Source organism: Pteropus vampyrus, unplaced genomic scaffold (genome assembly GCF_000151845.1).
Source record: "Pteropus vampyrus isolate Shadow unplaced genomic scaffold, Pvam_2.0 Scaffold39, whole genome shotgun sequence".
NCBI lineage: Eukaryota > Metazoa > Chordata > Mammalia > Chiroptera > Pteropodidae > Pteropus > Pteropus vampyrus.
The window spans coordinates 3,678,801-3,691,062 of NW_011888820.1; the positions used below are offsets into that span (position 1 = coordinate 3,678,801).

At 41.6% G+C, this 12,262-nt stretch overlaps 1 protein-coding gene across 2 annotated transcripts in view; it reads left to right on the forward strand.

Moving 5' to 3' along the window:
- The window catches only part of TNFAIP8 (TNF alpha induced protein 8), a 102,920-nt gene that overhangs the window by 49,390 nt on the left and 41,268 nt on the right, over positions 1-12,262 (forward strand). Inside the window, exons 2-3 of one of the 2 annotated variants that reach the window (XM_011358274.2) lie at positions 72-251; positions 383-450. The exons of the other annotated variant lie outside the window; for it this stretch is intronic. Of the exons in view, the coding sequence (XP_011356576.1) occupies positions 438-450 (13 nt within the window). The 5' untranslated portion in view covers positions 72-251; positions 383-437. The remainder of the gene's footprint in view (positions 1-71; positions 252-382; positions 451-12,262) is intronic. 2 annotated transcript variants of the gene reach the window in all.

Below are 12,262 nucleotides of genomic sequence, written 5' to 3' on the forward strand. Positions count from 1 at the left end.
TCCTGTTTCTGCTTGATTTTGAAAATACCTCTTGTTCGCCTATCACAGGTAATCCCTGTGTTTCTATTTAGCCGTAGTTTACAGGTAGCAAGTACAGGCAGCAGCCAGTCCATTCCCATTAGGACATGGAGACCTCTCTGGATTCACAATTAAAGGCCACAGAATGCATTCCACTATAGGTGACGAAACTCAGCTCCCAGAATAACAAGCAAGACAACTTTTAAAGTGACGATCTTCTGTGCATTTGTTTGGTAAGCTTATGGTGGATTTTTCAAAAGGACGACATAAATATTTTTGGATTATTCTTGGGGAGGACTGACTCTTCCTGAAGGTGATACAGATGACGTAGAATACAACAGGGTGGCTGTGTATGTTTCTGCAGTCTGTGTGACTCCACCAAGGCTCCGTGAAGCTGTCCTGACTGGTACAAGGAGAAAATGCTGAAACTAGGTGAGTTAAAACTGCCCTCAGATTGACTTGGATGTTAAGTCCATGTCGGAATCTGGCGGAATATTCAGATGACTAAGTGACATGGTGTTGCTGTCTACAAGGGAATAACTTGGTCACGGCCTTAAAGTGGTTGTGTTCAACAAATTACTGCTTTTCTTTTGCTGTGACTTTGGGTGTGGAGAACCAGAGGTAGGTTCCAGTGTCGCGGGTGGGGAAAATGGCATCGGTTGAAGGCTCAAATGTTTCAGAAATGGGGCTCACAAAAGATTGGATAGCTTTTTCACTTAAAGTTTCTCCTTTTTACAATTTACACATGTTTATTAGCTTTAGTTTAAGACATTTCTGATTCCCAGTGGTCTGGTAGTGGCAGTAACACCATGTGGTGACTTACAAACACAAGGGTGTTTATTTCTGTTCTCCCATTGTGTAGATATTTGTCAGAACATTCTTGCTTCCATTTCCTCTAACAGCCAATAAGCAATTTTATCCTATATATACAATAAACCCTTTCGTACTTTTAAAATACACCTTAGGTTTCTTTTTAGCCTTACTTAATGCTTTTTTCTTCAAGTAGACCTAATTTTATTTTTAAGGTTAATTGGAAAAGTTTTTGAGGATTGAAATAAGAGAGCATTTTAAATAGCCCTCAAAGTTATATTGGTATTTGCATACTTTTGTTCAGGTTTATGTGTAATATTTGAGAAGTTTATCTAAAATTTTTCTACTCAAGACTTTCTAGAGCTTAAATTAAATACTAGAAAGGAACTAAAAACCGAAAGACATAGGTGGGTGTTAATATATCTAGTTTCTGGTCTCACTTGGCAGCCAGTGCTATTTCCTAGAGCCATGACTACCAGAATGTGGTCACCGGCACATCATTTATGTTAAATGTACATTTGCCTACCAGATGCCCAGAGTTGTGCATGTGATTCTCTGTCAGTTTTCTTTATATATGTATATAGGCACAGTCTAGCCAACATATAAAAATGGTTATGTGTCTGTGACTGTATATAATGGCATGTATATAGTCGGGACCAGGGCCAGGTTTGGTTGGGAAGGTTTTGTGGAAGAAGTGAGTTTTGGGGAGAGTTCCAAAGGGAGGGTAAGTAACGTACTTTGGCAGAAAGAAGAAGTATACATAAAGCTTCTAAGGCTGGAGTGATTAAGTCAAATGCGTTCATGAATAAGCATGAACCATTTAAGAGTGAATTATAAATTACTGGTTGAAAAAAAGCAGGCTAAAGGTGAGGAGGAGGCAGGAGGATAAATTTCACCCCACCCCCACCCCCCCACCCCCTGAATACCAGCACGCCCAGACCAGGTTGCCATCTAGTGGAACTGGCCTAAATGCACATGGGAGTGTCACCTCTTCTCCCTTCAGGTTACATTAATAGTGTGATATCTTGGCAGTAAGGAAGCTTAATTTTCTTTCTCCCAGGAATTTTAAATGAAGAATTAGAGAAAGGAGATGGTTGTAACTATGCTCTCCAAAATGACACTAATTTTGCCTTAGAAAATGGAGCTGCATACATACATACATATATATGTGTGTACACACACACACACACACACACACACACACACACACACAGAATATATTTACCATCTATAAAGAATTTCCCATAGAAATATATTTATCAGATATAAAGAATTCTCCATAGAGAATGTTCAGAGGTGGTGGTGTTGCTGAGAGTGCAGGGTGTGCATGGCCCTTCAGCTCAGGGCATGGAGCATACAGGAAGCAGCACTGGAGAAGTGGTACAGCAGAGTGAAAACATACCACATCTAGCTCTGGGCTGGCTTGTTGTTTCACGTGGTTACAGAGTCCATCCTGGTACAGTGGCGACAGAGCAGAGCCCTTCGACGACATAAACCACAGACCTCAGAGCTGGAAGACATTGTGGAGAACTGTACTCTTCCTGCCCTCCCTTTCACCCATGCCTGCATGCATCCATTCACTAAATTCCTGTTATGTACCAGGCATTCTTCCAGGTACTCGAGATATACCTGTGAACAAAGCAGATAGAAATCCCTGCCCTTCTAGTGGGGGAGAGAGACAACAAACAAAACAAGTAAAATATATAGTAGGTTAAGTGATATGAGGGGGAAAAAAACACTTTTTTTTTTTTTAAGCTGAAAAGGGGGATAAGGATCGTTGCATGTATAGAGGGTTTGCAATTGTGTATCCTTACTGAGAATGTGATACTAGACTCATCTGAAAGATCTTAGGAAGCTAGACCTGTGAACATCCTGGAGTAGAACATTCCAGGCACAGGCAAGCAGATGCAAAGCAGTGGGAATAGGTGCGGTATTCCAGAAACAGCCAAGGGGCTGACAAAAGGGGAGATGAGCTAGAGAGCTAGCGAGGGACCAGAATAGGTGGAGCCTTATGGACAATCATAATGAATTTGACCTTTACTGGGCATGAGATGAGAAGCATGAGATGATCTAGTCTAATCATCTTATTTTACAGATGAAATTTAGGACAAAGAAATCAAGTCAGGTGTCCATGGTTATTCAGCATCATAGTGCCAGAGCTGGGATAAAAACCTGCCTCCTGACCCCAGCATTCTTCCCACCACCATGCCTGTCCAGGTGGGATGTGTGACCTCAAAGGCCCAGACCTCCAAGTGTAGCAGTCCGGGAGGAAGCCAAGTGCTGTGGGCTCCTCCAGCAGCAGTTTCAGTATGGTTAATCTTGGCTGTCCCCACCATCCTAGTGTGTCCTGCCTACCTGTAGAGGCCCCAGGGCACACATAAAAAGCATCAGACCTATCCTATTATCTCAGAGGAGTCCCCTGCCAAATATTACCTTCTTTTGTTTTGGTATGGAGATAAATCCTTTGGGTTTTACCAGTGGTTAAACTCAAGAATCTACAAGCTCATAAAGGCTCCCTACATCCCTACATTCATTTTTAAGTTACTTGGATATAGTTAACGTAAGATAAAAGAGTGACTGGTTAACATCAAATGCAGCTTGACCTGGAAAATTTTTGCCCAACATTCTTTGTCTCCTTGCCTTACTGTGAACCAGTTCGAGCCTTTTTTTCTTCTTTTTTTGTTTTCATCTTCTTTAGATCTTATGACTGTTGTGTTCTGGGCACAGGCCAAATCCTCTAATCTCACTTTCTGATGAAGGTCAGACTAGTGCTAAGTATAGAGGAAAATGACTTTATGCTGTCGCCTAAGTCATCTCTCTTTTAATCACCCATGGCCTGTATTCTGTGGACAAAGTAACAAGGTATTTGCATAAAGTCATCCCATCTTGTGGGAAACTAACTCATCTCTGACTCTCTTGCCTTAAAGCAAAGTGCCCATTAAAAGGTAGTGTGAGATTTACATCATCATCTTATTTTGCATTTATATTTGTTTGTATAGCACTTTTTTTTTTTTTTTTTTGCTAGCCAAGGTAATTTTACATGTTCATTTGTGTACACTGTCTATAAATGAGCTCTGAAATCCTACTACCTTCAACCATTAGAGTTAGCATTGATTTTTATCCTTTGGCATCAATAGTTCTTTTTGTAATTAGTTCTTCGTCTACCCCTGGAGCATAAGAACAAAGACCCCTGTGGTCCTCTGCTTTATGGTCTTCAGGAGAGCGGTACTTAAGGGTGAGATCTCCTAGCTGGCTTTGCAGAGAACCTCAGAAGGAGCGCTTACTGGAGGAAATTCTGTTATCAAAACTCAGGACAACAAAGCAAATGCAGAAATGCAGGTATTTATGTGAGAGCTGCTATGGGCAGTAAGTAGGCCTTAAGAAAACTTGACAAGAAACATTTCTACATTTCTAGTTTATGAACAAGTATTTGCTGAATGTGGGTGATAGAGAATGAGAGTGTTCAGTTAAAGGTACCTGCAAAGACAGCCTAATTAAAATGCTAACGCTTATGTCGAAAATCATTCTGTTGGAATTCAGTGTTTCTGGTGAGTGGAAGTACAGAAATGCAATGAGCTACGTGTTGTGTGGCTTGTTAAAAGCAGTCCCAAGTGGACTTTGAGCACATCGTTAAGACAAAAACCTGGCCTGACCTTCACAGACCAGTGTTTTTCCATTGCTGATTTGCCCCTTCTCTGCTAATGACTTAGTAAGTTTCTACCCTTTACCATATGTGTCCCTGAATTCCTCACTACACTCTTGGCTCCTGGGAAAAATCTCAGGGCGGACCTGACTTGGCTCCTGGCTCCAGATTGTGATCTGGAGCTTTTACATACCTTTTCCTACCTTACAAGACTTCCCTTTCTGCCTCCTGTCAGGAAGGCAGCCACCTCTTTGTGGCACATCACACATCCATCAGGAAGCTCTATCAGGGGTGATGGGACAGCACCATGCTGGGAGTGGAGGACGAAAAGCTCAGGGACCTGGGTCCTACTTCTCAGGCTCCCCTCCCCATCTGTGCTACTGAGGTTTCTCGGCATTCTCCCCTCTCCCCCTCCCCCACCAAGGAGTCTCTGATCTCAGGTACGACTATCATCAGATAGGCAAGCCTTGCCCTTGCAGGGTAGGGGCCTTTCCAGGCTATTCTCTGGCCTCTGTTAGGCAGAAAACTTGGGGAAATGGAGGAGAATGGGCTGGACATGTGATAAAGCCGGCAACAAGATTAGAAGTCCTCAGCACACTCCTCATTAGCTGCCCAGGATATTATATCAGTTATGGCTCTTATTATGCAAGAAAGAGAAATTATCAAGTCCAGGAATACTGGGCTAGGCTGCAGAAAGACGCGGTGTGTTGGGGAGACTGATCACAGAGAACTCCAAAGTGTAGGCCTTGGACATTCAGGTTCTAGTCCCTGTTAAGATACTCATATGACAAGCCTTTGAACATGTCCTGTCAACTTGCTGGGCCTAATCTATCATTCGTGAACAAGTTTGAGGAATGAGGAGATTGAATGAGAGGACCTCAAAAGCTTCCTTTGAGCACTAGCTTTCTGATTCCTAGATTCTACGCAGGGTGCGATGGGGAGTGTCATGAGGAACTGAGATGGAATCGAGGTAAGGACTTAAATCCTCTGTGCCAGAATGTACAGACAAATAAGTGATGGCGCAGTGTCTGTATTGCATGCAGTAAATGTCTTAAATAGCTACCAAGTGGCTCAACTGGCTGAGTACCAGGTGTGAAGTGCTCCAAATTGAGTGTTGTCATTTGGATGCTACAGGTGCTGCAGATAGCCACAGCTCACCGAATAGCAGGGGTGTTTCTTCTGCCAAGTCTGGCTTGGACATTGGCTGCCAAGTTTGTGTTCTGTGACATCTGGGTGTCAGGGATCTTGTAGGAGCCTTGTACGTGAGGTGAGATCAGACGGTGACTTGTGGCAGATACTTCTGTTAAAAAGTGGTTTCAAAGCCACAGTTATATGGCTTATCCTGGGACTGGTGAGCCTCACTGGTGTTTTTGGTCTTCTCTTTTGTTAAGAGTCTGATTACCAGTGGTATTGCACACTTTTTTTGTGGCTCATCGTTTTTTAGTGATCCTGTTGCTCAGTAAACCACATGTGTTCCACTCCGAAACGGGTAATGCTGGAGTTCTACCTTAGTAGGAGAGAGTTGTTTGAACCAGGCAAGAAATGAACGTTTAAATGCTGCTTTGTATGGAACATTGGATATCAAGAGGCCTGGAGCCAACTTGCAGAGAACAGGCCCCATCGAAAAGCATTGAAGTTGAGATGAAAAACAAAACTTATCTGGCCCAAGAAAACTCTCTGATCTGGATTCAGACCTAAGGCTACCAGTTTGTGAATTCACTTCTTTTTGCCTTTGCTTGGTGTCAGGCAGGCTTGGGGTTAGTGACCAGGGTGGAATAAGGACTGGATGAGCTTGTGTTCACTGTTTCCCCAACTCTCCAAACCACTCAATTTCTGCATCCCTGCTTCTACCTCAGATGTGCTCTGCATAAACAAATAAACCAGTGAATTCATATACTCTTAGATGTTAGTCATCCATAGACAGACCTTTCCTCCAAGGAATACTTGTATTTTTAAAAGAACCTGATGGTAGAACAGAAAATAGGGCAAATTGTAGCCCAAAGTGCTGCCTCTCTAATGAGTATCTCCTGTTGTGCAAAGAAGATAATTTGAGGCTTGGGAGCCTCCCAGGCGCCTCAGAAGTAACACTTTGTGCTGCCCTGCTTCAGGTAAGACCGGCTAGACTAGCACCGGCCACTGAGCATGGGAGTAGGGTTCAACTTTATTCTTTTTTATTTACATTATTCAAACTCATGTCAGAGTCCACGCAAATTCTTGCAAATGTGTTTTTGTAAGAGATTGATGGTGCCCAGCTTCCCTGTGGTTGGTGTTGGCCAGTGGGAGAGTTATGGGAATTTAAATATTCCTTCAGCAAAGCCACTCAATTAAAGCTGTGGTAAAATTGTGTTCTTTAGATAGTGTTTTCTCCTCAGAGTGCTCTCTCAATTTATTCCTTTCAGTGAGACTTCATAAATGATTACTCCACCAATCTTTTCTCTATTTCCTTAACATCAGTTTATTCTGCAACCCCTTGCGATTTGGCTTCTGTCTCTAGTCATGTTACTAAATTATCTCTCTCAGAGACCCCAGTGGCTACCTGAGGATTGGCCTTTTCTTTAGCCTTTCTTTCTTACCATTTATTCTTTCACTTTGGCCCATTATACATACTGCTAACTCTACCTGGTACCATTCTTCCTTCTCTCTCCCTCACATCCTCTACCTTGGCTAATTCCTGACCCTCAAGTCTTAGCTTAGGCATCATTTCTTTCAGGGAGCCTTCCGTGATGACCCCCTCCCCCAAGTCTGATTTAGTACTTGTCCTGTGAGCTTTCATTAGCACCCCATACTTTTCTGCTATTGCACTTATCATACTATATTTTGATTAGTGTCCGTCCTGCTCCCCACTGTAGTATAGACTCTGTGAGGGCAGGTACCGTGATTGTTTTATCTACACCATTTGTAGCTATATGTGGTAGATGCTCAATAAATATTTGCAGAATGAAGAACTACATAAGTGAAGATGACATCTGAACAGTGACACCTACAGCTACCTCTAACAAACAATAAACCTCTGGTTTTCTCCATCAAGCTTTGGTTCTTCTTGGGTCCCTTGGACGTCCAATTAGAATATGAAAAAATATTGTTAGAAATTGTCAATAGAAAGTGACATCAGGCTCTGAGGAAGAAAACAGCTGTCGGGAAATCCTGGCTATTTATATTTAGCCACTTCATGACCAGGGAGTCACCGCATTGCTTATGATGAACAAGTGATGGCTACCTGCTGATAAAACCAATGGAGAGGATAAATTCTAACGGTTCTGCCTACCAACAGAGTTCGAAACACATTCAGGAGACCGGACAAATGGGTGGTAATGATTTTATCATCATCGTGGAAAAAGAACTTGAACACATCTGATTGGCAACTGTAGAGAAACATAAACTAAGAGTTAGAGGAACTGATAAGTATTGTGTAGATACAAAACCATGTAGACAGTTCTGTACTTTCTGGGCCATTTAAGGAATTTCCCAGGTAATTTTAACTATGTGCAATTTCACTTTATTGATTTTAGATCCTAATGTCCCAGCTCTCACCTGAAAACATGATTCTACTAGATTAAGGATATTACATCTGTTCTACAGATCTATGTATTGGGATAGGCTTTCTGGAGCATTTAAGAAGAATGTGAAATCTTGATTACATGCATCTTCTTGTCTCTTGAAATTGGGTAGAAATTGCTATCTGGCTGTAACGACAATGAAAATGAGCTGTAACAACAATGGAAACAGACAACTTTATTAGGCAGGGCTTAGTGAGCAAAAATAGGTTCATATCTATATGACAGAATAGTGTAGTTAACAACAATGATTTAGTTTGTCAAAAAATAAAGTACGTTCCATAGCCTTTGTTTAGTGAAGAGGAGATTTGCTATGCAATCCATTTTAGAAATATTTTCATAAAAAAATTATGAGCTTTATAGGTGCAGCAGCTTTCCCTTGGAGAGTCCTGGTTATATGAGAAATTGGTCTGATAGAAGAGGGTCAAGCATATACCCACCTTGATTGACTTGCTCAGACCTCAAAGTCAGATGTGTAAAGTGGAACTCCTCGCCTTCCCTCTTGCCACACCTGTTTCTTCTCTGGACTTCCCCTTTTCTATTAATGTCTGGCTCCCCCTTCCTCCACATCAGCCAGGCTCAGAGCTGTTGTGTTGGCTGTGCCATCTGACCTCTCTTACTGCTCTGTATCCCCTTTGGAGCATGTGGCATGTTTGCCTTGAAATATAATTATTGTTCTCTGCTCAATCAGAGACACCATAGTATAGAGAAAAGTATGGAATGAGGTCAAAGGACCCACATTCTAGTCTCAGTTCATACTCAGTTCGAGCTAAGTGATCTTGGGCCAGCCACCTAATTTCTCTGAGGATCTGTAGCTTCCCCAGAAGCAAATGGAGCCAATAATACCTAAGATTCCTGCCTCACATGGTTGTCATGAGGATCAGTGGCAATGTATACAGCAGTGCTTCCAAAGCTAAAATCCCCACCTTGCTAAGATGTAGTAAGAGATATGTTCTATAATGTACCTACCATAATACCCAGCACATAGTAGGTGCTTAATAAATTATACTGATAATATTATCACTGATAATATTAAGACATAACTTAAACACATAAATTGTTTGGTTCTGAACTGGGTTGCTGGTTCAGAATTTGGGGCTATGTCCCAGTGGAGTACTTTTTCCTTCCTTCGTTCCAGGTAACAGAATATTTGGGACAACCAAGGTGCTGCCTTTTTATATTCACAGGTTAATTTTATCCATTAAGAAAACAGATGACAAAATTAATTATCTTCGGTGCAATGATGGATCCCAAAGTGGCCTTAGAAAACACAGCATATTGTAAACACAAACAGCCTCTGAGGGGACGCTTACTCCTAAGAGACTTTCTTAATAGAATGTTTAGTGCCTGAGAGAAGTTCATGCCTTGAGTAAAGAGGTGTCTGGTATTCTCATCTGGGATTTATTAGTATATGTATTCAGGTGGCCCAGTACCGGATGTTAGTTCTTAACATAAAGGAAACAAAGCTCCCCCTCTGAGGATGATGAGATTGCTGTTCTCTTAAAGTGGGCAGCTGCTGCTGGTACCTTTGCCAGCCCTGGAAATTCCAAGAACTGAAATGGAATGTTGTTCAAGCCATTTTATTAATGGTTCCTAGGACAACTGTGGTGGGTTTGATGAGTGGCTGGTAAGGTCGTCTCCATAAAGATAAGCACAATCCATTAGTTGAAGCCTAGGCTCCAGTGGCTTCTACTGGGGATGTTTGCATTTACTCACCACTCTGTTTATGAAGATGTTAAAAGAAGTGCATCCATTCTCTGCATGTTGTAAAACAGAAGGGTTGCAGCTGTCAGAACTATTTTCTTCTTGGCTCTTTTTCTGATAGATTTTTTGTAAACTTGGTAGATTTATGGATTGGTGCAGATTATCAGCCTCATTTCTCCAGATGCAGTGGAAATTTTCTTTTTTTGTTTTCTTTCTTTGAAGATAACAATTATTTATTATATACACGATTCCTTGTACTTAAACGTAGTTTTTGGGTGAGGAGAAATTAAGCTTATGTCATAATTTAATATTATGAAATGGTTAAATGGTTATTTGATTATTTATATAGTGCCTTCGAAGTGTCCAATACGTGTTCTACTCTCTAGAAAGAAGGGTGTAGGGAAACCCTTACAAGGTATAATCTTGTGTTTTAAATAGCTTACAAATCTGCCTCAAAAGACAACTAGCATCAAGATGATCAGCTTTTAGTAGAAGTTTACTGTGGCTTTATGGAGGGGAGTTGAAACCTGAGCAAAGATTTTAGAGAGGTATAAAAAGGGTGTAACAGCAGAAAAAAGACCAGCAGCAGCTGCTCCCACAGTGAAGCTGCACAAGATGTTGTGATTCATTATAAGGTTTGTTTGAAGTAATTTACAGTTCATGAAAACAAATGTCAAAGTCTCTGAATGATTACTTTTCAAGTCATTCAGATCTACATGTAGGGGTGCACATTCATGATTTTACCACTGGTAGCATCATTCACACTCACTTGGATTGCCACTGCTTTCTTTGGGAGAGACAGGTTGGTATTTTAGCTGGCATCCTGGCGCCTCACCCGTGGCCTGCTTATCTCTGCTGCCTACGTGGGTGCAGGGCCTGCAGTAGCCAATAGTTGTGGCAGATATGGATTATTCTATCTGTAGCCTTGGTGGTCACTTGAACTTTCAACCCATGGTCTCATTTCAGGGAATGTGTGTATGTGTATCTGCTGTGCTTTCAGGGATAAGGATGCTCCCAGACAGGGAGAGCCTCAGGAACCGTCCAAGCAGACTGGTCCTAACGGCAGCTGGAAACACGAAGACAGGGGCAAAGGTTCCCAAGTGTTCTTAACTCATGGCGCGTTAGTGCCTCTGCAATTTATGTATGTCATTTCTACGACGAAAGAAATAGCTAACAGTTTCATTTGTTAAGTGCTTAGGTCCAAATAACTTATTAAGTAATTATGTACTAATAACTGACAGCCATGTTAAAAAATAATACCTATACATCGAAATATTAAAAAATAAGTTTTTATTCCATTCTTCACCATAGTTACTTACTAATGGAATGTATGCACCTGTTGAGCCTTGCATGTTTCACTCAGGAGCCAATCAGGAGACAAACCACATGATAATTTGGACAGAAAAGTTTAATATAGAGAAATATTAACTAGCAAAACAGTATGGCAGCTCCTCAAAAAATTAAAAATCAAATCACCATATGATCTAGCAATTCCCCTTCTGGGAGTACGCCCAAAGGGATTGAAAGCAGGGACTTGAACAGGTACTTACACACCCGTGTTTATAGCAGTATTATTCACAAGTAGCCAAAAGGTAGAAGCGAAGGTGTTCATTGACAGATGAATGGACAACCAGAATATCCATACAATGAAATACCATTCAACCTTTAAAAGGACACAAATTCTGACACATATTCCCACAGGGATGAACCTTGAGAGCATTCTGCTAAGTGAAGTAAGCCAGTTGCATAAAAGACAAGTACTCAGTAATGCCACATATCTGGCGTACCTACAGTGGTCAAATTCAGAGACAGAAAGTAGAATGGTGGTTGCCAGTAACTGAGAGGAGGGGAGAATGGGGAATTAGGGTTTAATGGGTACAGAGTTTCAGTTTCATGGTTCAGAGTTCTGGAAAGGGATGGTGGTGAGAGTTGCACAGTGTAAATATACTTAATACACTGAAACATACCCTTAAAAATGATTAAGATGGTAAACTTTATGTGATATATATTTTGCCACAATGAAAAATAATAAAACAAGCTATTTTTTTAAAAAAGAAAGAAATATTAACTTTGATGAGGACTGGCTATTAGGAATTAAAGAGAAATCTAAAGAATAGAGGAATAATAGCAAATACAAGGATCAGTCACTTCCCCCTGGGTTTGAGATAAAGCATCGAGCCCGAGTTTCCCTCTTCCACCCTAGACCTTGTTGCAGAGAGGATGGCTGGCTGTGGCTCCTTGGATGGCAGAGAAGTCATCGTGGTGCTGTGCTGATAGAACTTGCTGGAAATCCACCCTTGAGGATTCTGAGGAAATGTATTCATGAGAAGGTTTCTCACTGGAGGCAATCTGCTACCAAACCACCTGAGGGGGATGCTAGCAGAGGCTGCTGGAGGCTGGCTGGTGCTGGCCACCAGGTACAGCAGGAGCCAATTGCCAGAGAAGGTGCCCATGTTGCAGGAACTGGGTGCTGGAGGTGCCATGCGTGCTTGTAGGAATTTGCAGCAAGACCACACCAGAACGAAGAAGGAAA